This window comes from Rhineura floridana, chromosome 2 (genome assembly GCF_030035675.1).
Source record: "Rhineura floridana isolate rRhiFlo1 chromosome 2, rRhiFlo1.hap2, whole genome shotgun sequence".
Lineage (NCBI taxonomy): Eukaryota > Metazoa > Chordata > Lepidosauria > Squamata > Rhineuridae > Rhineura > Rhineura floridana.
Genome location: NC_084481.1, coordinates 160,163,458 through 160,187,638, shown reverse-complemented (window position 1 = coordinate 160,187,638; position 24,181 = coordinate 160,163,458). Strand labels below are relative to the sequence as shown.

The 24,181-nt window shown below is 40.1% G+C and overlaps 2 protein-coding genes across 4 annotated transcripts in view; one reads left to right on the top strand and one right to left on the bottom strand.

Annotated features, from left to right (window-relative positions):
- The window catches only part of ARG2 (arginase 2), a 38,092-nt gene extending 34,898 nt beyond the window's left edge, over positions 1 to 3,194 (top strand). For both annotated transcript variants that reach the window (XM_061611075.1, XM_061611076.1), the window contains 4 exons: positions 45 to 139; positions 268 to 372; positions 558 to 694; positions 1,334 to 3,194. In XM_061611075.1, the coding sequence (XP_061467059.1) occupies positions 45 to 139; positions 268 to 372; positions 558 to 694; positions 1,334 to 1,539 (543 nt within the window). In that variant the 3' untranslated portion in view covers positions 1,540 to 3,194. The remainder of the gene's footprint in view (positions 1 to 44; positions 140 to 267; positions 373 to 557; positions 695 to 1,333) is intronic.
- VTI1B (vesicle transport through interaction with t-SNAREs 1B) lies at positions 696 to 23,839 on the bottom strand. 2 transcript variants are annotated; one of them, XR_009760687.1, is made up of 7 exons: positions 23,586 to 23,839; positions 21,253 to 21,311; positions 18,781 to 18,972; positions 9,865 to 10,038; positions 8,538 to 8,599; positions 1,313 to 2,083; positions 696 to 851 (listed from the first exon to the last, which is right to left on the bottom strand). XR_009760687.1 is itself a non-coding variant. In XM_061611077.1 (6 exons), exons 1-6 carry the CDS (start codon positions 23,701 to 23,703, stop codon positions 1,993 to 1,995), a joined length of 696 nt encoding a protein of 231 aa, XP_061467061.1. In that variant the 5' UTR covers positions 23,704 to 23,839; the 3' UTR covers positions 696 to 1,992. The 2 variants fall into 2 exon arrangements, 1 of the variants encoding a protein (XP_061467061.1); XM_061611077.1 differs by having other exon boundaries at positions 696 to 2,083.
- Positions 23,840 to 24,181: the final 342 nt, after the last annotated feature.

The window sequence follows — 24,181 nt, the reverse complement described above, 5'->3', positions numbered from 1 at the left end:
CCAGCCCTTTCACGACCATGTTCTTTTCTTCTATTCCTCTGTAGGTGCCACTGCTTCCTGGATTTTCCTGGCTAAAGCCCTGCCTTTCACAATCAGATATTGTATATATCGGCCTTAGAGATGTTGATCCTGCTGAACAGTAAGTGCAAGATAGCTGGGTTGAGAGAGGTTTCTTATGATTTTTTTTAAAGGTAAGTGCTTGGCCTACTGCCATCAGTATGCTGCATATAGTGATAGCTTTAAACAGCTATATATTTTCTTAAACAGCTATATTTTGAAGAATTATGGCATCCGGTATTTTTCAATGAGAGATGTTGATCGTTTCGGAATCCAGAAAGTGATGGAAAGAACATTTGACCATCTTTTGGGCAGGTAACACTTTTTAGGGGATGGACATTTTGGGAAGCTTTGTCATGCAAAATGATACTTAACCTATTCACGTTAGCAAATGATTAGCTTGCCATATTCTACTGATGTCCCAAGTTACCATGAAGTATATGTGGTTTATTGCACACGGGTTATACCTGTATTATTCTAAAGTGATTCTCCTTCCACAGAGGACAAAGACCAATCCATCTGAGCTTTGACATTGATGCCTTTGACCCAGCTCTGGCTCCAGCAACAGGGACTCCTGTCTTGGGTGGGTTAACATATCGTGAAGGCATGTACATTTCAGAGGAAATACACAACACGGGTAAGAACCAAAGTATATTTTACTTTCAAGTTTTAGATAACATGATACAAGGATATGCTGGCATGGCATCTTGTTACAAATGTATTCAGAGATTGTTTACATCAGAATGTAGGAGTGTAGCTCAGTGGAAGTTCCAGTTCTCTTCCTTACCCGACCCCTGGGAAATTAATCAGAATACATTGTATTGGACAGTAACAAGGCTAGGAAGAGTTATCTCAAGAGCTTTCAGACCACTCTCAAATTGCACTTCCTTGTTAGTAAAAAGCAAACAAACTTTACTCAAATGTTGCTATAAAAATATTACTTTAAACATTTAACTACTCATCTGTACTGGCTCTATGATAATATTGTATACTACTGTCAACAACATAACCTAGAAAAAGGACTGCAACTGCTAATAATTGATGTTGCTTTGGAGAACTCAGCGAAAAGGCAGTACAAATGATGTAATTACTGCAATACTAGAATTGCAATAGTTTTTTCTAGATAATGCATGGCTGGAAGCTTGGATTCATACAAGACACACATGGTGCTGCAGATTGTGCAGACCATCTGTCCTTTGGTTGAGGTGATGCTTTTGAAAAAACATTTAAGTTCTATGTCTTCCATGTAACTCACCAATCATCTTTAATTTCTCAGGCCTGCTTTCAGCCATGGACCTTGTAGAAGTAAATCCACTACTTGGAGCTTCCCAGGAAGAAGTGAATGCAACAGCTAATCTTGCAGTAGATGTGATTGCTTCATGCTTCGGGCAGACAAGAGAAGGAGCACACATAGTTTTTGATGATCTACCAAAACCCAGTTCACCAGATGAATCTGACAGTGAAGAGCAAGTACGGATGTAGGAACTACAAGTGTTGGCAGATGCTTCACAATGGGCATTATATACAGTTCTGCTGATTACTCAAATGGATAGGCTAAAAACTGACTGTACTGCACTCTGAAGTGTTCACCAGTTTTGGAGAGACTAGTTACTTTTCCATTGTGTAACCAAATAGCTGTGTTACAAGTTAGACGACACGTCAGCTTAGGTGAATGTTTATTACTTGACAATTATACAAAAACTTACCATCCCTTCACTGCCCTCTAGCTTTCTTTACAGCCACACTTCCTACTGGCAGCGATTCTCAGTTGAACATGCTGTTAGACAGCACATCAGTAGTGTCTTTCAATTGTATTAAATATAAACTGTTTCTTTCAATCTTTGCCAAAGAGCTGTTTCTTGGCAATGTCTGTGCATAGTTCTAAAGGTGGGTGGAAGACATGAAAACCGAGAGCTGTGTATGCCTCAAAAAGGTTCACCTGAAGAACTTGTAGTATACAATGCCTCCCAGGATGGCTAATTCCAAAATGATGATAACAGAGAGCAATAATTTGTTTGTCATGATCCTAGAAAGAAAGATGAGAGATTTGTTTATTTGGGTGTTTCTGTTTGCCATGCAAGCTGTTTTCACTAAGACGAGATGGCAGCATTGAGTTTCATATTTAGAAAGTGCAAGCCTTTGCATATTTACTCAGAAGTAGCTCCCATTATGTTTAATGGGGCTTACTACCAGGTGAGTGTGTATAGGATTGCAGTCCATGTTGAGAAAAGAAAAAAGGGAAGAGAAAACTTAACAGTTTACAAAAATTGTAATAGTTCCTGGAATTCCTTATAAAAAGCTAACTTAGGACAGCAATAGAAATTTATTCATTACAATCTGACTTAACATGGAAACACTCAGGAAAATGTAGGTTAAAATTTAAGGTAACACAACACCTTGAAAAGCTGGTGACAATCCAGCCAAGTGACAATTTCAAGTTAGGAAGAGCTTGATTTTTACAAAGAACTACAGAAACAAATATTTGTATCAAAATATAAGCTCACTTCAGGTAGCATAGCAAACTATGGTCCATGGTAACTAATTGAGAATCCAATCCATGTTCCTAACATGGTTGCCCTCAACTGAAAGTTCCTAGATGCTATCCCAACCTGTTCTTCCTTGCTGTGCTGTGGGGAAAGTGATGCCACATGCTGCCTTATCACCTGGTGGCAACCCTAAGGCATCCAAGGATGTGGCCGCTCAGCGGCTTTTAGGCTGCTGCTGTGCAATACATTCTTTCCTCTTTCAGCATTCTGCCAAAACGTGTCCCTCTCCCCCACTACTTTTTCTTTCCTTGATTAAATTTGCCCTGAAACGTGCATAAAACATCCTTTGATTTTTGGCAATGTTTTGCCACCACCACAATCACCTCTTTCCCCACAAGCACAAACGAACTATATTCAGTTATGTAGTTAGCAAAGTAACGGGTCAGAGATTTTGAAGAATACCCAGAACGTGCATAACAGAGGAGAGAGATGCGTGCTTCACACCTAATTATGGCTGTTAATTGTGTTTGAAAGATAGGAGATAGTAGCAAGAAACTGAACACAACTGAATAATCATAAACTGCTGGAATATTGTCTTTGAATAGGTCCCCTTTGTACAGTCAGCTCAATAATTAAAAAGTGTTTACTGAGTGCACTGGTTCCCTTGCTTTGTTTTGCTTTCACACTGAGGATTATCACAGCAGCTGGGAAACACAGGTTAGCATGTACTGGAGCAGGACTATGGAGAAAGGCGTGCCTGGAACACTCTATAGTATAACCATGTTTTGTTAAACTTTAATTTAATAATAAACTTTAATTTATAAGCCGCCTATCTGGCCGATGGCCACTCTAGGCGGCGAACAATAAAACACGATAAAATACAATAATAAATATAGTCAGTACAGTACAATACAAAGTTTACAGTATGATAGATTTATCAACATTTTAGTTTTGTTGATTTGGATGCAATGCCAGAGCAGCTTCAAACCACAATTTGTCACTTCAGACATCAAAAGAAACCACAGTTAAGCTTTGCAAACTGTTTGGTGTCTCAGCTAAACCAGTACAATCTAACCATGTTTACACATCATGAACAAAAAGCCCTGTGTCAATTATTGGCTTGCAAGCTAACATAACAGCCTTATTTATTTATTATTTAATTTGTATCCCGCCCTTCCTCCCAGCAGGACCCCAGGGCAGCAAACAGATCTTAAAATACATTAAAACAAAACAGCGCTAAGAACATTTAAAAAAAACTTTAAAAAGGGGTTAAAAACATTATTAAAAAACATATTAAGCATATAATAATAATAATAAACGTTATTTCTACCCCGCCCTTTTTCCAATAGGACTCAGAGCGGCTTACAACTAAAAACAACACCAATTAAAACATACAGAAGTACACAATTAAAAAGAATTAAACTATGAAAAAAATTAAAACCATAAAACATAGGTTAAAAACAGCGGACAATTTAAAATAATAAAATCAAACCTACAACATTTAATCCTGGTCGTTCTCTATCCCAAATGCCCATTGAAATAAAACAGTCTTTACTTGTCGCCGGAAAGACAGCAAGGAGGGAGCTAATCGCACCTCACTCGGAAGGGAGTTCCACAGCCTAGGGGCGGCCACTGAAAAGGCCCTATCTCGTGTCCGTGTCATATGTACTGCATATATATATATTTTAAAAGAAAATATACCAAGAAGAAAAATTGCTCAAAGCGTTACCCATAACTATTACCAAAATCAGTTTGACAAAATTCATTTTTAATAGTTCTCCCTTTAGGTCCTATGGGTAAAGAAAGGCCGGGGAAGGAACTGGCAATCCCACCCCATATATACGGTCTGCCTAGTAAACGTCGCAAGACGTCACCCTGAGAGTCGGAAACGACTCGCACTATAAGTGCAGGGACACCTTTACCTTTTTTTAGGTCCTATATTTCAGTATGTTACATTTGTCACTAAACATTTATTCTAAAGAAATATAAAGGTTTGGATCCAGAGTTCTCACAAGTATAGTTTTGCTCACTGGATGCTTCTGGTGAAAAGGGTTGTGATTTCTGATAGTTCCTCCACTCTGCTGAAAAACTGCTCCAGAGGATTGGGGGACAATCCAGAGCAGTATGGGAGATAGCAGAAGCAAAAGGGGAAATCATCATCTCCCTTTCCTCCAGTGGGAAACTCTGCCGGATTGCAGTCCCTTCTGTGAATAGAAGGAGCCCTTCCATTTGTGGATAGGTAACCCAGGATACAACCCAATATTAGTTATTCAGCTAACACCATTATCCTAACCATGTCTACTCAAACATAAGTCCACTTGAATTAAATGGGGCTTACTCCCAGTTAAGTGGAATTAAAGTTTGCAGCATAAGTAACCAATCTCTTCATAACATCTATACACAAGGTCCTCTAGGATACATACCTTAACATGGTGAGAGGGTTTGAGAGTATCAAAGAAGCGGACAGCAATGACATCAGGGGTCTAGAGCAAGAGGCTAGACTAGCAGGGGCACTCAAGGTGGAATGGTCAAAGCTGAGACACCAAACTAAGATGCATCTAAACTCAGAGGAAGGCAATGGTAAACCTCTTAGAATGAAAACCCTATGAACAGAGTATCCAAAATACAACACGAAATAGTGCTGGAAGATAAGACCCCCAGGTCAGATGGCACTCACCGAGCTACTGGGGAAGAACAAAGGACAAATATGATTAGCGCTGTGACTAATGACACAGCTGGGTCAAAGCCGAAAGGAAGCCCAGAGGCTGTTGCGCACAGATGTGAAAGGAGAGTCTGGAGTTGTACGGTGCACACAATGGGAACATGGAATGTGAGAAGCATGAACCAGGGAAAGTTAGAAATTGTCAAGCAATAAACGTATAAGCATTACAATACTTGGCGTGAGTGAATTAAATTGGACGGGAATGGGACATTTTCAATTAGGCAAAATATTTTATGCAGGAAATGAGAAATTGAGAAAAAACAGGGTTGCTTAATAGTGAGAAGTGATGTAGCAAAAGCAATTAGAAGCTACAACGCAAGGTCTGAGCAAGTGATATCAACGAGATTAAATGGGAAACCTATTAACATACCATCATCCAACTCTACCCTCCAACGGCAAACACAGAAGAAGAGGAACTGGAGAGATTTTATGCAGAAGTACAGGAAGAAATTGATCACACACCAAAACAAGATGTTCTAATAATCATGGGGGACTGGAATGCAAAATTAGGGAACAGAAAAGAACTAGAAATTCTTGGGAAATTGAGCTGAGAAGACAGAAATGAAGCAGGAGAAAGACTTACTGAATTCTGTGAAGCCAATCATTTGTTTCTTGCAAACACATTTTCTGAGCAACCACAAAGATGACCGTACATGTGGACTACACCAAATGGTCAATATAGGAATAAAATTGATTATATAATTGGTAGCAGAAGATGGAGAAGTTCCATACTTTCTGTGAAAACAAGACCAGGAGCAGACTGTGGTACAGATCATGAACTGGTCATATTGCAAATCAGAGTAAAGCTAAAGAAGAAGAACAAGCAATCATAATGTCAAAATACAATTTAAATAACATCCCAGAAGAATATAAAGATCAAATAAGGAACAGAGTTGAGGCTTTAAACTTAGTTGATAGAGAACCAGAAGAACTATGGAATGAAGTAAGAGACATTGTCAGGGAAGAATGCAAAAAGAATAGCTCTTGTTAAAAAAGATCTCAATGAATGACTGATAAAATTCTTAAAATGGTTAAAGAAAGAAGGAAAGCAAAAGAAAAAGGAGATAGAAATACAGTCAGAACCCTAAATGCAATAATACAGAGATTAATACGTAGGGACAAAGAGAACTATTACAATAGTTATTGTATAGAAATAGAAAAGAACAAAATAGAAACAGAAATAGAAGAGGAGAACAAAAAAGTTAGAACAAGAGCCTGACTGACCAAGATGAAATAAAAGGAAGATGGAAGCAATACACTGAAGAACTCTGTAAAAGAGATGCAAGGATGACAGATTCATTCATGGAGGAACTGTATGATGAAGAACCAGAAATTTTAGAATGTGAGGTGAAAGCTGCTCTTAAAATACTTGGAAGAAACAAATCAACAGGAACAGATGGCATACCAGTAGAGTTGCTACACGTTACTGAGTCTGAATCTGTCCAAATTTTGACAAAAAATTGTCAACAAATATGGAAAACTAAACAATGGCCCACAGACTGGAAGCGTTCCATATATATCCCAATTCCAAAGAAAGGGGATCCCAGGGAATGCAGTAATGATCGAACTATTGTCTTAATTTCCCATGCAAGTAAAGTAATGCTCAAGATTCTACAATAAAGGCTCTTACCATACATATATGGAGCAAGAAATGCCAGATGTCAAGCTAGATTTAGAAAGGGAAGAGGCACCAGAGATCATACCGCAAGCATACGTTGAATACTGGAACGGAGCAAGGAATTTCAGGAGAAAATCACCCTGTGCTTTATAGATTACAGCAAAGCGTTTGATTGTGTAGATCATGAAAAACTATGGAATGCTTTAAAAGAAATAGGGGTGCCACAGCATCTGATTGTCCTGATGCGCAACCTATACTGTGGACAAGAGGCTACTGTAAGGACAGAAAATGGAGAAACCGATTGGTTCCCAATCAGAAAGGGTGTGAAATGGGTGTATTTTATCACCCTATTTGTTTAATCTATATGCAGAACATCTCATACGGAAAGTGGGATTGGACCAAGATGAAGGAAGTGTGAAAATTGGAGGGAGAAATATCAATAATTTAAGATATGCAGATGATACCATACTACCAGCAGAAACCAGTAATGATTTGAAACGAATGCTGACGAAAGTTAAAGAGGAAAGCACAAAAGCAGGACTACAGCTGAACGTCAAAAAGACTAAAGTAATGACAACAGAAGATTCATGTAACTTTAAAGTTGACAATGACGAACTTGTCAAGGATTATCAATACCCTGGAGCAGTCATTAACCAAAACGAAGACAATAGTCAAGAAATCAGAAGAAGGCTAGGACTGGGGAGGGCACCTATGAGAGATATTGGAGGAGAGCTTTGTAGATACCATGGATTGCGAAAAAGACAAATAACTGGGTGTTAGAACAAATTAAACCAGAACTATCACTAGAATCTAAATGATGAAACCGAGGTTATCACACTTTGGACACATCATGAGAAGACATGATTCACTAGAAAAGATAATAATGCTGGGAAAAACAGAAGGGAGTAGAAAAAGAGGAAGACCAAACAAGAGATGGATTGATTTCATAAAGGAAGCCATAGACCTGAACTTACAAGATCTGAAAATGTAAATGTACTGCCTTCAAGTTGATTCCGACTTATGGCGACCCTATGAATAAGGTTTTCATGTGGCTGAGAGGCAGTGACTAGCCCAAGCTCACCCAGTACGTTTCATGGCTATGTGGGGATTCGAACCCTGGTCTCTCAGGTTGTAGTCCAGCACCTTAACCACTACACTACAATGGCTCTCACAAGATCTGAACAGGGTGGTTCATAACAGATGGTATTGGAGGTAGCTGATTCATAGGGTCGCCATAAGTCGGAATCAACTTGAAGGCACATAACAACAACAACACACAAGGTAGAAATAATTTCTGCAGATAATAGCTTAATTGGTGCTTTCGTTCCAACGTAGCATTTTTGGAAATGCTACTTGCTCCACACAGCTTTCAGAAAATGCTATTTGATCAACACTCAGGATCTATGCAAGGATGAAAAGGTAGCACTGGACAAAATTAGGCACTGGGGAACATTTTGGGACAGACCAAATCTGTACAGAAGGTATGGGATTCACCTGAACCACAGTGGAACCAGACTGCTAGTGCTTAATATATATCTAAAATAAATTCAAGCCTCAAAATAATTTAATTATTTAAGTGTCATCTTACTAACCTTCTTGACATGGAGCGCAGTATCTCAAAATAATTTAATTATTTAAGTGTCATCTTACTAACCTTCTTGACATGGAGCGCAGTATCTTTCGACTTTTGCTTAAGTTTTCACTTGTGTTCACCAGCTAAAAAGAAAAAAAATAGTATTAGGTTGCAACTTTAGTTTGTGTTGATTGATACTAGCACCCGAGTGACAGCATCACAAATTAACAACACAGAACATCACTAATAACGTTTAAGCACCTGCAAATAGGAATGCAGCTGTCTATATTCTTATTCTTAAGGTATAGACATTGTGTGTGACATAAGCAACATCTTACATATTGTGACATGAAACGACTTTTGATACAAGGGTATAATTAATCCTTGGTTTTATTATCTGTACAGTGCCTGGGTTCATACAAACTAGTATGTCTCAAGTAAACAAGGGCTATGAGCACTCCGTACTAAGGGTATGAAAATTCTGCACCCAGGCAATTCAAATGGAGCATCACCAATGAGGCTTAAGCACATGCAAATAGGTGCAGACAACTTAAAGCAGTATCTTACAAATTGTGAATTCTACAATATGTGAAAGATACAAAAATTGAGCAAATTTGCATAGTTTTTATTTTGTATAATCTGGTTTTCCTTTCATGGGGAGGGCAATGAGCTCTGAAGGCACCAAAGCCTCACCAGCAACCACCTGAACTTATTCAGCAGATGCTCAGGCTTCTCAGATTTCAGCAGGCATCAGCCACGCAATTTCAAGCATATATTCACAACTATAAGGGCTAAAATCTCCTCTTTTAGAAAAAAAATGTAACCAGAGATTCTAAGGAATCTGATTTTCCCCCCAATACTACATATTCTGCACTTTTTCTGGGTTCCTGCACAATCTCAGTATACGCACCAGGGCTGTGGAGTCGGTAAGCCAGACCTTCGACTCCGACTCCTTCATAAATGGCAAATGTATATTAACTAGTAATAACAAATTTACTGTAGTAAGATGGTAGCACAAGGCATTTCATCACCACCACGTGAATCCAGAGCTTGGAAAAGTTACTTTTTTAAACTACAACTCCCATCAGCCCCTGGGATTGGGCTCGTGGGAGTTGTAGTTCAAAAAAGTGGGGAGGGGAAAGCAGTTGCATAAGTAGACTTCAAAAAGTAACGATCGAAAGAGGACAACTTAGGATAAAGGTTTGAGAGCCATCTTACTTTAGGGTAGGGGTAAAGTTATACACTCATAATTCAGATTTCCCCAAGATGCATTTTTTTTTGGGGGGGGGGAATCCCTAGCCCTGCTTTTCAAATTGGCAGGTGTTTTTTCTGAATGTATGGAAGAGTCTCAGTATACCCAACACAGAAACACCAAAACTTGTATGACAACAGCACACTTTGCACTCACTCTGCCCTTTGTGCGGTCCAGCTGCTCCCGCTGCTCTCCAAGCACTTCAATTATATCTGTGCCAATTTGATCCGTCTCTGCAGCAATCTGGTGCGAACGCTCTATGCTCTGAGTGGCTCGGTTCAAGCTTTCTGTTCCTTGGAGCAGCAACACCCTCTGAGACTGCATTTGAGTCTTAAGAGAGACAGTTAACACCCATTTTAAAAAGGCAGATAAGGTCTCTATGAGATTACAGAGTTGAGTAACTACCTAAACTGGTGACTGACCGTCTCTGCTTCAAAGGGATGTTTGGCCATTATACACTATAATAAAACTGTCAGATATCCATGTATGAGCTTGTGTAAGCCTTTAATGTTGCCAAAGGCATAAATGTACCATGCCACTGGGTGTCAGATGCTAAAAGAAAAGTGAACAAAGATATGTTTTCCAGATTTAAAAACCCCATGTTTTGTCAGACAATGGCTCATGCAAAAAAAAAAGAATGTCCAATTTCAGCCCTTTATAGAAGACATTTCTATGATGAAAATGCAGGAAACTCACCAACAATTATAATACAGTGTTACTAACTTTACGCACAATTACACAAACAATTCTAGTACTGTGGTAGTTTCATCACCTAAAGTAGAAGGAAGCAAAGTACAACCCTTCCATTCCTGAACATCTCTCCCAGTCTCTTCACCTAAACAGGTTCAGGTTTCAATAGTACTGCCAGACTAGTAACCCAGAAAAGCCCTGCAGGAAAAAACTCGGTTTGGTCATTACCCCATGTAGCTCTGGCCTATCTACCCATACTGACAGTGGAATTCAAAGATGCTAGTCTGTAGAATTTCTTTAACATCAATTCAAGGAGATCACATGCTATAGCTTTCGGTCCCTGTATTGCCTGATTAGGGGATCTGAACCCATAAAAGTGCAGTCTTGGATGCTGCAAACTAATGACAAAGGCAAAACCAGAAAAGTCGTTAAAACTGTGTCCCAAATATTGTGAAGAAATTTCCCATAACTAGAGACCGTCCAAGCTTCCAAACAAAACTATTCCTGTCTCCTCAGCTGACAAAGTTTCTATGAAGGAGCCAAGACAGCCTCCATACACTGTTTATGTGCTGCTGCTGAGGCAGCTCCAGAGGGTGAACCTAATATCATATCTTATCATGAGCTAAGAGTGCTTGGAGGCCCACCAGCAGGATGCAGGCAGGGTAGGAACAGGCAGCTGAGAAGTGCTGCTGAGTCAGACTCACACCAGGTGCCAAGGTAGTAGAGATGTAGCCACCCTTCCAACAGGCTCCAGCGGCTGCTTGGTCAGCATGTGGTAGGGAAATGATCCTACACTCTCTTGGCAATCCATCTCTTATTGTGGGTAGTTTTACACTTCTCTCTGACATCAGAGAATATATTGTTTTACCTGATTTTCATATTGTATTTTTATATTGTTCTAACCTGCGCTGGGACCTCATGGTGAAGGGTGGATAAGAAATCCAATAAATAATAATATTATTGCTTACAGCAGAAAGTACCCCTGAGCATATGTTTGGTAAGAGAAAGGATTCACCTAGGAGTCATGGGAGGGCTTGACATGGTTGTTGGTAGAAGGGATGTGGGAACTGTGGGGGTCTCCACCCGCAAATTGTTTTTTGGAACAAGGAGGAGATAGAAGGAGAGCAAATTTTTTTTAAGTAAGTCCCTTGCCCCTCTTCCTTTCAACACTCCCAAGAACAACTTTGGGTTAGGGTTATTTTTAATGCTGCTTGTCCTCATGTCCATTCTCTGTGTGCGTGTGGGAAGTTATTTGTTAGATACTGCTATATGTCACTGGAAAATTCAATATAAAACCCACTCCTATGGTCCACCTGTAATATTATTCAGTCACAAGATTATATAAACAGCTGATGGGATATACAATCGTTTCATACATAAACTAGTCCTAACCAATAAGAAAGACACCATATCCTTAAGGAGAATAGAGTACTTGAGGAACTTTTTCCTAGGTAGGACAAGCTTTGAGAACCCCTGATCCTCAGTCTTGTCTCTGGAATAAAAAGATACGTTGTCAAATGAAGCATTATCCTTTCCTGAGAGAGATTAAAGAAAGAAAGAAAGAAAGAAAGAAAGAAAGAAAGAAAGAAAGAAAGAAAGAAAGAAAGAAAGAAAGAAAGAAAGATCAATCTTCCTTTAGTTTTAAATGCTAAATCTGTCCTGGGTATCAGACAAGTCTAAAATAACACATGGCATAACTTCAGTGAAGACACTATCACAGGCCTCCTACATCAGCAAGAGGTGCTTATGGCGAGGTTGATGTGCAATACATTAAGAATTAAAATTAATCAGTATACCATTTTTATTTAACCACCAATATCTGTGAATATTTTATTATGCATACCAAAGATTGATGCACTCTGCTAGAATTGGACAATGAAGGACAACACAAACTGCATTCTTAGTTATACCAGAGAAGCATGCAACAACGCAAATGTGATCTTCTTTTAAAAAAACTGAAATTAAACAGTGTGGTGGATCAGGAACTTTATAAGCATAAATCAAATATGTATTTTAGATGCCCCAAAGATTGTGCCATATGATAAGCACTGATACTGTTTCAGTGGAAAGTTAAACTTTATTTGCTTAGGCATTTTTAGTATTTTTATATGGGCAATCATGGAATCTGCGCTGCTGTTTTTAGCTGCCTCTATCTATGTTTAATGAGAAATGATTCACTAGAAAAGACAATAATGCTGGGAAAAACAGAAAGGAACAGAAAAAGGGGAAGACCAAACAAGAGATGGATTGATTCCATAAAGGAAGCCACAGACCTGAACTTACAAGATCTGAACAGGGTGGTTTACAACAGATGCTATTGGAGGTCGCTAATTCATAGGGTTGCTATAAGTCGTAATCGACGTGAAGGCACATAACACACACATCTATGCTTAATTGTATTTATTTTGTGGAATTTGATTTATTTTAATTTAATTACTACATTTATATCCCATCTTTCCTCCAAGAGCTCAAGGTGGCTACGTGGTTTTCCTCCCCATTTTGATCCTCACAACAACCCTATGAGGTAGGTTAGGCTGAGAGTCTCTGACTGGCCCAAGGTCACCCAATGAGCTTCATGGCTAAGTGGGGATTTGAATGTTAGTCCTGCAGATCCTAGTCAAGTATTCTAACCACTATGTGTTTTCCTACTGTTTATGTATAAATTGGTTGTTTTTCTTTATGTTTTACCCTGCCCTGGTATCAGTATTGATGGGCAAGTTATAAATAAAAAATTATATTCTGGCACATTTTTATGTGCAACTACAGCAGGATAAAAACTCAAAATTTTAACTTCCTCTTCCAAGAAGCCTTTTAAGTAGTAATCTTTTCCAATCTGCATCTGTATTGGAGTTGCTTTTAAGATGTTTTAAAGTTTTTACTGTTTTATCACTTATTGTTTGCTGCCTTGATCTCCTTTTGGGAGAAAGGGCGGAATATAAATTTAATAAATAAATACTATCAAATCAGTGGGGCTGACAACAACCAAACACTCCAGAGTCTTGAATAGCTTAATGTTTTCTTCTTGTAGTAAGAACCACAGATAGTATCAGGTGAAATCCACATGCCTTAAATTTCCACCTTGCACGGTATTGGTAGGCATACATAGATTTTAGAAGCCATTTTGGTTCAGAATTGCTACTTGAAAGTGAATATTGTATATACTCTCTGATCCCAAATTTGCTGACGATAAGAAAATATTCAAGATACGCTTTCCATCTAACAACAACTAGTGGCTTCATTTCAGGACTCTTTAAAAAACCCTTTTAACTGACATCTGCCAATATAAAAACATTTAAATCAAAAGATTAAAATAAATTGTTAGCTCTGCTTTACCTATGTCATTGTAGTACTGACATTATAAATCTTTTTGAAGATTTATATTTTTCCACATACTTGCATTGTTACCATCAATACAATCCCAACATGTATGTAAAAGGTTTGTTTGAAAGGGACCGTTGTCCTCATCTGAAAGGTTTTTCTCAAAGGTGTTGACCACATGACATGGTAGGATTACATCACCCTCTCATGGCCAGAGACAGGAGGGCAAACTGATCTTTGTCCCTTGGGGCTCACTCCTCCTCAGACCGTTTCATGATGAGGGGAAGGAGCATAGCTTGTGGGCAGGCACACAAGGAAATAACAGAACTGAAGTCTTTAACTTTGGGTTAAACCATTGTCAATTTGAAATAAAACTTGAATAAAACTTGATCTGTGGCAGGCCCATGTCATGTGTTCGACACCTCTGAGAAACACCTTTCAGGTGAGGAGAACGGTCTCTTCTCCAGAGGTGGTGAACACCTGTCATGGTGGGATGTAATAGAGCTTAAGCCTCCCCGGGTGGAATAATTACAGACTTAAATAACATGTTGGAGAACTTGTCTTCGAAACACAGCCTCTACTGAGGCATACTTATCAATTCTGTAGTGGCATACAAAGGACATAGGAGCAGCCCACATTGCAGCCCTGGAAACCTATTGAAGAGGAGCATTCAAGGAGAACGCCGCTGTGGTCACAGCAGCTCTAGTGGAATGTGCCACAATATTGTGTGGAACTGGAAAACTCATGGACTCATGCTAATGCAATATATGCTTTTAGCCATCTAGCCAACATTGAGCTGGACACTTTGCAGCCCATCGTTGTTGGATTAAAGGATACAAACAGCGACTCCGTCAATCTTATGGACTTTGTTCTAAAAATGCAGGCCTTCAGAGCTCTCCTGACATCCAAAGAATGCCATGGATATGTTGCGCAGAAGTATATGTCTGATGGAGAACAATAGAACAAAGTGACACATATCTGCCCTGACAATGGGCCCCCCAGCCTGTCAGACTTTTATCTGTAGTGGCCACTGTTTTCTGTGGTTCCACTATGGGAAGTCCCTTTGATAAATTCTTCTCCTAACATCACTATTGCAGTGCAAGACACACAACTGGTGGAACTTGCACAATCGAATGCCTTTACAAGGCTATGGACTTCTGGTAAGGAAGAAGCAACCACTGCAGAGGCCTGGTATGGTGATGTGCCCACTGATTCAACTGTATGGTAAAAATCAGGAGTCCTAATGTCCTGGCTAAGCTCCTTGAGAACCTCTGCACTCTTTGACACCACTGGATCAGGTTCTGATTGCTTGTCATTGAGATCCAAGGTTGCCAGAGCTTTGCAAAGCAGTGGAATAAAGTGCTCCTCCTTGAATAGCCTATGCGAAACCTTCTTTTCTATCTCCAAACCATCACTACCCTCCCCCTCCTCCAACTGTGGACTCTTGGGGTTTAACGACAATGGTGCTTCTAGCTCAACTTGTGAAAATAACCTGTCCATATGTAGTGTATCCCTAGCAACAGAATAAGGGTCTGGTGAAGCTGCACCTTCACCCTCTGAGGAGGAGTTGGATACCTGATACGGCTTTGCCCTAATCAAGGGGCATTTGGCAGTGATGATGGCACAGTTGACTGCTGTGCTGTTTCATTCAGTTGCCTGTTGTTAAGACCGTGACTTCACATTTTGTTTTTTTTTTTTTCAATAATTTTTATTCAGATTTTCATAATACATACAAGACGAAATCATAAAACATTCAAAGACAAAAAACAAAATCAAAAATAGTTAAACAAAAAAAAAAAAGAAAAAAAAAACAAAAATAAAAAATAAAGAGTAAAATATTGACTTCCCATTTGTCAAAGATCAAATCAGTTATAAGTCTATAATATATAACAATCCTGTCTCTTAAGTCATATTATAAAATCACTTTCCTCCAGTAGTTATCTTACTTAATCATCAAATCTCATAAACATTACTTTATTCTTTCCACAAAAAGTCAAAGAGAGGTTTCAATTCTTTAAGAAATATATCTATCAATTTTTTTTTCCAGATAAGCATATCGATTAATCCATCTCATTACTAATTATGATAATCTTATTGTCATAACCATAGTCAAAATAAACATTTCAATTAATCCATCACATCAGAATCTGTTAGGTTCAGTAATTTCAGTAGCCATTGTTCTATTATCCCTATTAGTTCCATTTTCCATCTTCCATCTTCAGTAGTCTTGTTAAGTCCAGTAATTTCAGTATCCAATCTTCCATTATCAGTATTCCATAATAATCTTGCTGTCAAAGCCATAGTCATATAGTAAGAGTCTGATGGGAATTACCTCTATCCCAAATATTTTCTTGCCATCCATTCTGAATAGGTTGCTGAAATACTGCTGTAAAATCATATCTCTGTTCTTTTTTTCAAAATACACTGGGTCATCTCTTGAAAGTTTTTCCATTGTCACATGGCTGCAGTTAATTCCATAGATTTTCTCTATATTGGGCTCCATCACATCATTCCAGTCCAGAAGATTATCCATGCCATTGATAACTTTATCTCTAGAATCTTCATTAATTTCTTCAGAGATAACATTGAGTTCCAAACAATAGATTTTATTTCTAAAGTCCATAGACTCCAAATCTTGTTCCTGTTCCACGTTTGTTCCAATCTCCGGGATCTCCTCTCTCACAGGGACCCCTGTTCCAGTCTCCAGGGTCTCCTCTCTCACAGGGACCCCTGTTCCAGTCTCCAGGGTCTCCTCTCTCACAAGGACCCCTATGTCTTTAATCTCCTGTGTCTCCAAACAATAGATTTTATTTCTAAAGTCCATAGACTCCAAATCTTTTTCCTGTTCCACGTTTGTTCCAATCTCCGGGGTCTCCTCTCTCACAGGGACCCCTTCCAGGGTCACCTCTCTCACAGGGACCCCTATATCTTTAATCTCCTGCGTCATTTTACTCAATTCAATTTTCAGCTCCTTACAACCCTGTCGCAGGTTTTGTTTCGTTATCTCAATCTCATCCATTATTTTCTGAAACATAGTTATTTCCAGATTCTCAGCCACTTTCTTAATTGCCATTTTAAAAGAAAAATATAGGAAAACCACTTCTTATTTCAGCAACAATTGGGTTAATACTCCAAACTTGGTGACATCACAGTATAAACAGAGCAGACAGCCTTATCTCTCCATGCTTAAGTAAACAAAATGCAGTTCCCAGGATCGAAACAATTAATGGCGGTCGTCAGGAAACAGATTCGTCAAAATAAAATAGACCAAAAAGAGAGTAGTCTCAGACAATATAATATTCTTCAAAATAAAAATCTGGAATAGAAATCCCTCTTCTGTGTATATCTTTAGAATGCAAATCCAGGACAGCTTTTTGCAACAAAAACAGAGATAAGCTATTAATTAGTGAGTAGCAGAGAGAAGTTATGGCTCCCCAGTGAGATGTCAAAAACCGATCAATCTGGCAAATCTCTTTTAAACAGCAACAATTTAAGTCAAGTAAAAGAAAAATATAGAAAGAAGGGTGCTTGCCTGTTAGTGCGTTCTCTCTTAGAAGATAAGATGAACGTTCGCTTTATCAGATAGAGCTTGTTGTTGAAAATCCGTCCCACCTTCGTCGGCTGGACCTCGTCCCATAAATTAATGAGATCTGGTCGTCCCAACAAAAATAGGCTTTGAGGTTAATCTCTTCGTTTCTCCCTACCCGGGAGAAGTTTAATCAGTCAAAAAAAAAAAAATCTGACTGATATATCTGAATAAGCTTCTTTTGAGGCAGGAGCCCGTCTCAAAAGCAGGCACAGGCTAAGTCACCCTTCCCGGACGTGACTTCACATTTTGCAGGGTTTGTGTCTGCAGTGTATTTTTGTGACCACTGGATGTCACTTTGCCTGATTTGTGCAGCCATTACAACTCTAAATTTGCTGGGCTATATCCCCAACAGGGCTTCCCTTATTAGCTGGAGTACTCCTTCAGACAGCTGTACAGGCTGGGCAACCTGGTGAGTTTGCGTCGCTCTGCTTGCGTGCAATTGCAGCATATAGCTTCCATCCCTGGGGCCAAACAGCCCCTACTGACATGCATGCTGTCCAAGTGAGTGGGCGATGGGTGAAACCCCACAAAATCCTCTCCCTAGGAGCACAGAGCGCCCCCAATCTGGCTCGGTATTTGCCACTGCTGATGTCAAAGGGATCCTTCATCCGCCAAAGGAGCTCTGCTATGCGCCTGCTGCCTAAGAAGGCAGGGCCAGGGCGACCAGATAATGCCTCCCCCATATATCGCACCTTCCTCAACTCCAGCACCTGGGCTGCTAACTCTGACACTGCTGAAACTGTATCTCTGCAGTGCTCATGATTGGTGTAGTGGAGGCGGTTGCCTTCAGTCCCACTGCCTTTGCAACCACCATTTTGTCCTCTACTCCTCCGTCGGCCGACTCAGCAAGCAATGCTCAAGCAGGACTTGCTGGGTCTAACATCACCTGACATTGCAGCGCGGTAGCTCTTTTTGTATGTTTGCCCATCACAGTGTCTGTTTACGCCCACGGCAGCAGGGTGTGGGGGAAAGGAAGAGTGAGGTGGCAGCAGAATCAGACAGAGGGGAAAGAAAATGAATCAAAGTGGAAACAGAGGACTCCCCTCAGGAATCTGATGGCTATTACCAGGAGAGAAGTGCTGATGCTCTCCCCGTGAAGAAACACAGTTTGTATTGCAAAGTTTTTTGTTAAGTTTTTTTAAAGAAGCCAGACTCACTCACATACACTAAGAGGGATAAAGACCCCCCACCCACACACACACGATGAAGAAATTTAAACAAGCCTTACTCAGGTACGTATAACCGGGTAGTGGGAAAACATGTCTGCTCCGTATCAAGACAGGAAACGGTCTGGGGGGAGGCGAACCCCAACAAAGATCAGTCTGCATTCCTGTCTCCAGCCACGAGAGGGCAGCATAATCCCACCATATCAGATGTTCACCGCCTCTGGAGAAGGGTTCCAATTAGCAAGAACTGAAAGACCTTTGTCACCAATAAAATAAAACAGATATAGTTAATTTATACCTAGTACTCACTCTCTGCTCATTTTCTGAGGAGAACATTCCAAATTTTGGATCTCCACGTCCTCCGGCAACCACTCCTAAATCGGTGCTTTTCATTTTCCTCTGGAACATGGCAAGGTCTCTTCTGTAAGTCCGAATTTTGGCCATCATTTGATTGTGGAAGGACACTGGAGCATATTTCAGTTCTTCTTCCATTTCCTGCAGCTTTAATAAGTTTAAAAAACAAGCACACATCAAAATCCTTGTTACAGATGTATGTCACTAAAGTCTGAGAATAGCTAATAAGCCAGGACTCTAAGTGATATATCACTACTCTAAATGACATTCAGTAAAAAATTATCCCCACCCAGACTTCTTATCAGGAGAATATATAATCTGACCATTTTCTATGAATAAGATATAACATACAATCTACTCAGCAATCTACTGTATTTTTCCTTACTAAAAAGTAGGAAAACTTTGAAGATGAAAAACAGAACTAAAAGTAAATAGAAGAAAAACATTCTGTCCACTGAAAAATATTTGCTCAATAACACTAAAAACAAAAACAAAGAAAATACTTTCTGCATTTTCATTTTAAACATACACAAGAAATTATCAGAAAAGGAACGGTACACAAAAAACTTAACAGTAGAATCTGAAAAGACTGAAAATTGCTGTATGGTACAATTTCAAAAGTAATACCTAATGGATCTTCTTGTAGCACTGCATTACTATGCTTAGATGATTTGGAAACGTGTCCTTATCTCTCTAAATGGGGTACGAGAAGATTATGATAGCCGTCTTCTTTGTTCTTTCCAATTATCTCCATCTAGCTGTTCTCCAAACTGTCTACCCAAACTCATTTGGCCTAGAACTCAGTGAAATGGTAAATGTGTGTCTGAAGTGTACTATTCTAGAATGCAAAAGCGGCTTGACTGAACACACCTCCATATTTTTTTTTTAAATCTTTGAACATAAAAAGCTAACATAGGGAGAAGGCAAAATAGAACCTTTCTTTCTGACATTCAGTTTTCTGTGTGGGTAGAACTTTTTTGTATGAAGGATATTCGGATGAGTGCCCACCTTCAGCATAAGGGGAAAAGTCTGAGGGAGAACAGAAAGGCAGGCAGGCAGACGGACGGGTGAACAGAATGCACAACGTTGACGAGAAAGCACTTGTAAACATCATGGCGCTGTGAGGATGAGCCTGGGCTGAGTCTCTCGACTGCAGCTGCTGGAGAGGGAGACCTACAGCAGCATGAGGAGGAGGAAGAAGGCACGCCCAGGAAGCCAGAGAGCTGCCTCCTTTCCCCCCCCCCGGACAGTGCAGCGAGCCAGCAACAGGGCAACTCTGAGGGGGAGGCAAGAGGATTGCGGGCCGCCGCCGCCGCTGTCATTGCTGCCGCCATCCAGAGGCCCCATGGGTTTTCAATGGAGGAGCAGCCCAGCCCGCAGCAGCACTCATCGTCACCGCCGCTGCACCACCACCACCGCTACTATTACAACCACCACCAACACCACCAGCCCGGTAAGGCCCAGCCACAGCAGAAGGCGCCCCTGCAAGCGTTCAAGTCTCCAGCCTCCACAGCACGAAGCGCCCCACAAGAAAGCAGCCCTGCAGTGTCAGTTAGCTGGAGAGAAGATGATGGTCCCAAGGCCATCGAGGGAGCTGAGCTCCCCAGTACTTTCGATTTAACTAATAACTTCTTCAGATTGGAACCCTGGGCTCTCCCTGCTTTTAATTAACAATATTATGATAATGTTATTTGTTATTTGATTTAATTTTTGTAAATTATATTGTTTTTATTGTATTTTATACCTGTGTTTATTTTTCTTTTGTAAGCCGCCTTGAGGGCCTTTGGCCGAAAGGCGGGGTATAAATAAAATTTAATAATAATAATAATAATAATAATAATAAAGCAGTACAGTGCAAGCACAGATTCGTTTTAGTGACAACAAAACCTTCATTGCTAACTGATGGAAATTCCTGCTGACTGGTTCCCTGCTAACATAGAATTATCCTAATTTTTTAAAACAAAAACAAAGACCAGGATCCAAAGAACCGTGAAACTAACTTCATGAATCCAAAGATTTTAGACTTTTATTGATCAGCATCTTACTCTGCAGTCCAGCAAATGTGTTTGCAAACCAAGAGGAGCTTCAAAAGCTTGTGATTCTGCATGGAAGCCAGCTTTTTGAAGATAAAACCTCAAAATTTATATTGGGCCAGTGCAAACCTGTGGTGTGCACCTAAGCAGAGGCTAGAGGCAGAGGAGACTGGCAGTCATTACACCTGCTGTTCCAAACACTGTTTTGGTATGACAGGACCGGTTAATAAATACAGCAGTTGGGCAGCAGGGGAAAGCAGAGAAAATGTTTTTCAAATGCTAAGCAAGGGATTAGGCCCTGAATACTATGGTTAGAACAAGTTTAAGAAAAGAGATTTTGTATCTTCCAGGATGCTGAAAGCCCTGGTCCTCTAGTTACAATTCCTATCATTACCGTTTCATGTGCTTCTTTTTGTTTTTCATCAAATTCTCGAATCAACTTCTTCTTCTCCTCTGGAAGACATAACAGAAAACATCTGAAAGGCAAATTTTAAACAAAGAAAAAACTAAAGCAACAATCAGCAGCGCCAAAGGGAATCGTGTGAATTCATATAGGAGTATGTACATCTTGCTGTTATAGCCTGTAATTATCATATTATTTGTTTTAGTGAAATTTGTTTACATGATCAGTTAATGTGCTGCTCTGGGCTCCTGCCGGGAGGAAGGGCGGGATATAAATCAAATAATAAATAAATAAATAAATAAATAAATAGGTAAACATCCTGAATAAACTGTCCATTTGAACTCCACTGAAACAGTAACAGAGTCATAAAGTTTTCTATCTTTTTCTTTTTCAATGAAGCTCTGTTGTTATGTGCCTCCAAGTCGACTACGACTTATGACGACCCTATGAGTCAGTGACCTCCAAGAGCATCTGTCATGAACCACCCTGTTCGGATCTTGTAAGTTCAGGTCTGTGGCTTCCTTCAATGAAGCTCATACATCCAAATATCTCAAAACAAGATATTTAGGGGTTATAGAGGTTAAGAAGTCATTCATATTGGACACTGTTGCATAATAATGCTGTACCTTCTAGTGGGAATATAAGCATGTTGCAACAACAGATCTGTAGCACAAGCAGATAAGGTAGAGAGCTTTCTAGGTAAGAGAATATTCACCTCTGAAAGCAGATAGTGAGTCAAGGACAATTGCTCAACTAGCAGAATGTGTTTTTCATGAGCATCCTTCCATACAGCCAGGATATGTTTATGGTGGATGAAAGGTTATCAGACATGAAAATTCAGCTGTGAGATGTACTTCAAGAAAATCCCGCTGTATACACGGTATATTTTTCCCCTATGAGCAGCAAGATCTCTGTTATTTTGGAACAAAGAGAAATAAATGAATCAGAATGATGGAATGGCTAAAACTCATTGGACTTGAACACAGGAGAAACAGGTTCAGATCTCTGCTCAGTTACAACATTCACTTGGATGGGCTTGAATACATCACCCTGTCAGATTTACCAATCACAGAGGGTTGTCGTGAGGCTAAAATATCAGTTTCAGGCAATAAATTAGAATATACCTTTTGTTAGACCTGCCTTTAAATTTTTTGAGTTTTACAAAACTTTTCTGGTCTAACGGAGTTCTCTGTATACATTGGTTCAATATCACTTAATAGACAATATTAAACTACTCTGTCATTTATTCACAATAAGGATAGTGAAGAATGCTACAAACAAGCTTTGTTTTAAACCAATTGCGAGTTCAAGATAAGGACTTAGCAATTTGGAACATTTTCTAAAATAAAGAGGATGAAGAAACCATTACACTTGCAAGGTGGTTACAGTGAAGCAAGAAGTGCCTCAACGATGTTTTGAAATGTGTAGATGTGTACACAAATCAAGTATAAGAACATTTCATTTTGTTTTCATTTCTTTAGGTGTCTCAGAAAAAAAAGGAGAAAGAAGCAGGACCTACTAGGCCTCAATCGTGGAACTTTCTTTAAAATGCCAGATTAGCCTTAAAACGTGTACAAATGAAGTGCTTCTGAGTACGTGCAGATTGCCCCACTCTCACATCTAAGTTTCCGCAGCCACGTCCCTGTCTGAGGCCCTTAAGTCACATTGTGCCTATGCACATTAACAAGAGAGTGAGTCCCACTGAACTCACTTGTGATTTATTCATAAATGAAATGTCTAAGATCCGAGCGGTAGGCAACAACCTTCTGGGATCACAAACCATGAGCTCCAGGAAGGTCTGCTGAGCAGCAGGGGTCTTTCTAAAGCAGGATTAAACTCTACCTTGAACTTCAAGCACTTTGGATTCTTCCCCTTCCATCTGATTTCCAACCACTTCAAAATCACTTTGAAGCTTAGGCGATGTCGCCTGTTTTTACAAACCCTCCCCCTGAGCCTTTGATACCAGTCTGACACCCAGCATTTAGCAAGTAAGCTTTTCCCGTCACTTTTAACGTCTTGCGAGGCTGGGCTTCTGCGGCCTTATCAGAATGCTGTTCAGAGACAGAGAAGTAGGGTCAGCACAACTGTAATAGTAATAGTAACAGTAACTATAAAAACAATAGATGGCAATTCCACTGGAGCAACCAACGCCCAACAGGATGGCGGAGTACAAGATCAGGCTGTCGGTAGGGAGGTAAGTTGAAGGTTTCAGCACCAAACACTGTTGTGGAGGGAGGCTCTCTCCCTCTCTTCCGCGAGGTAACAGCAGGACCTGGTCTGCTTCGTTCCCCACCTCGACGGTTCGGTCCAGACCCATCACATACCAACCGCCGAACTGCCGCGCAGCCTCTCCGGGACGCTTCGTAGCTCCCCATGCAAGCCGCGGAAGATTTCGTGCAGTCGCTCCAAGTGCTCCGAGGAACCGGCGCCGCGATCCATCATGATGCCGAGCAGCAGGAGAAGAAAACGGCTTCCCGAATCCGAAACTATCCCAGTTACTACAGCCTGGGAGCCTTCGCCATTACTTTGCAAGAACTTCCGGAATTAGGAGAGGGTGACGGTGACAAGAGTACTGTTTGCACAGCGCCGCCCTTGTTCTGGCGGGGAAATGATTTCCTTAAAGGTAGAAAGAGACCCTTTTTTTTAAAAAAAGCCTCTGGTAACTTTTTTTCAATGCAAGATGCTTTGTCCTTTTGTTTAAAGGAGGTGGAGCAGGGATTAAGGCAGCAACTTCTGCACACTTAGGTGGAAGTTAGCGCCCCTCTACATGTCCTTTTTGCTGCGCGTTCATGATGATTCACACCCATGATGGTATCAGGATGGCAATACTGGCTGTATCTGCAAAAGTTTAACTTCCTGTCCAATCAGTACATGTCCAATAACTTCCTTCTGAAATCCTGTAACTTTTTATACCACAAAT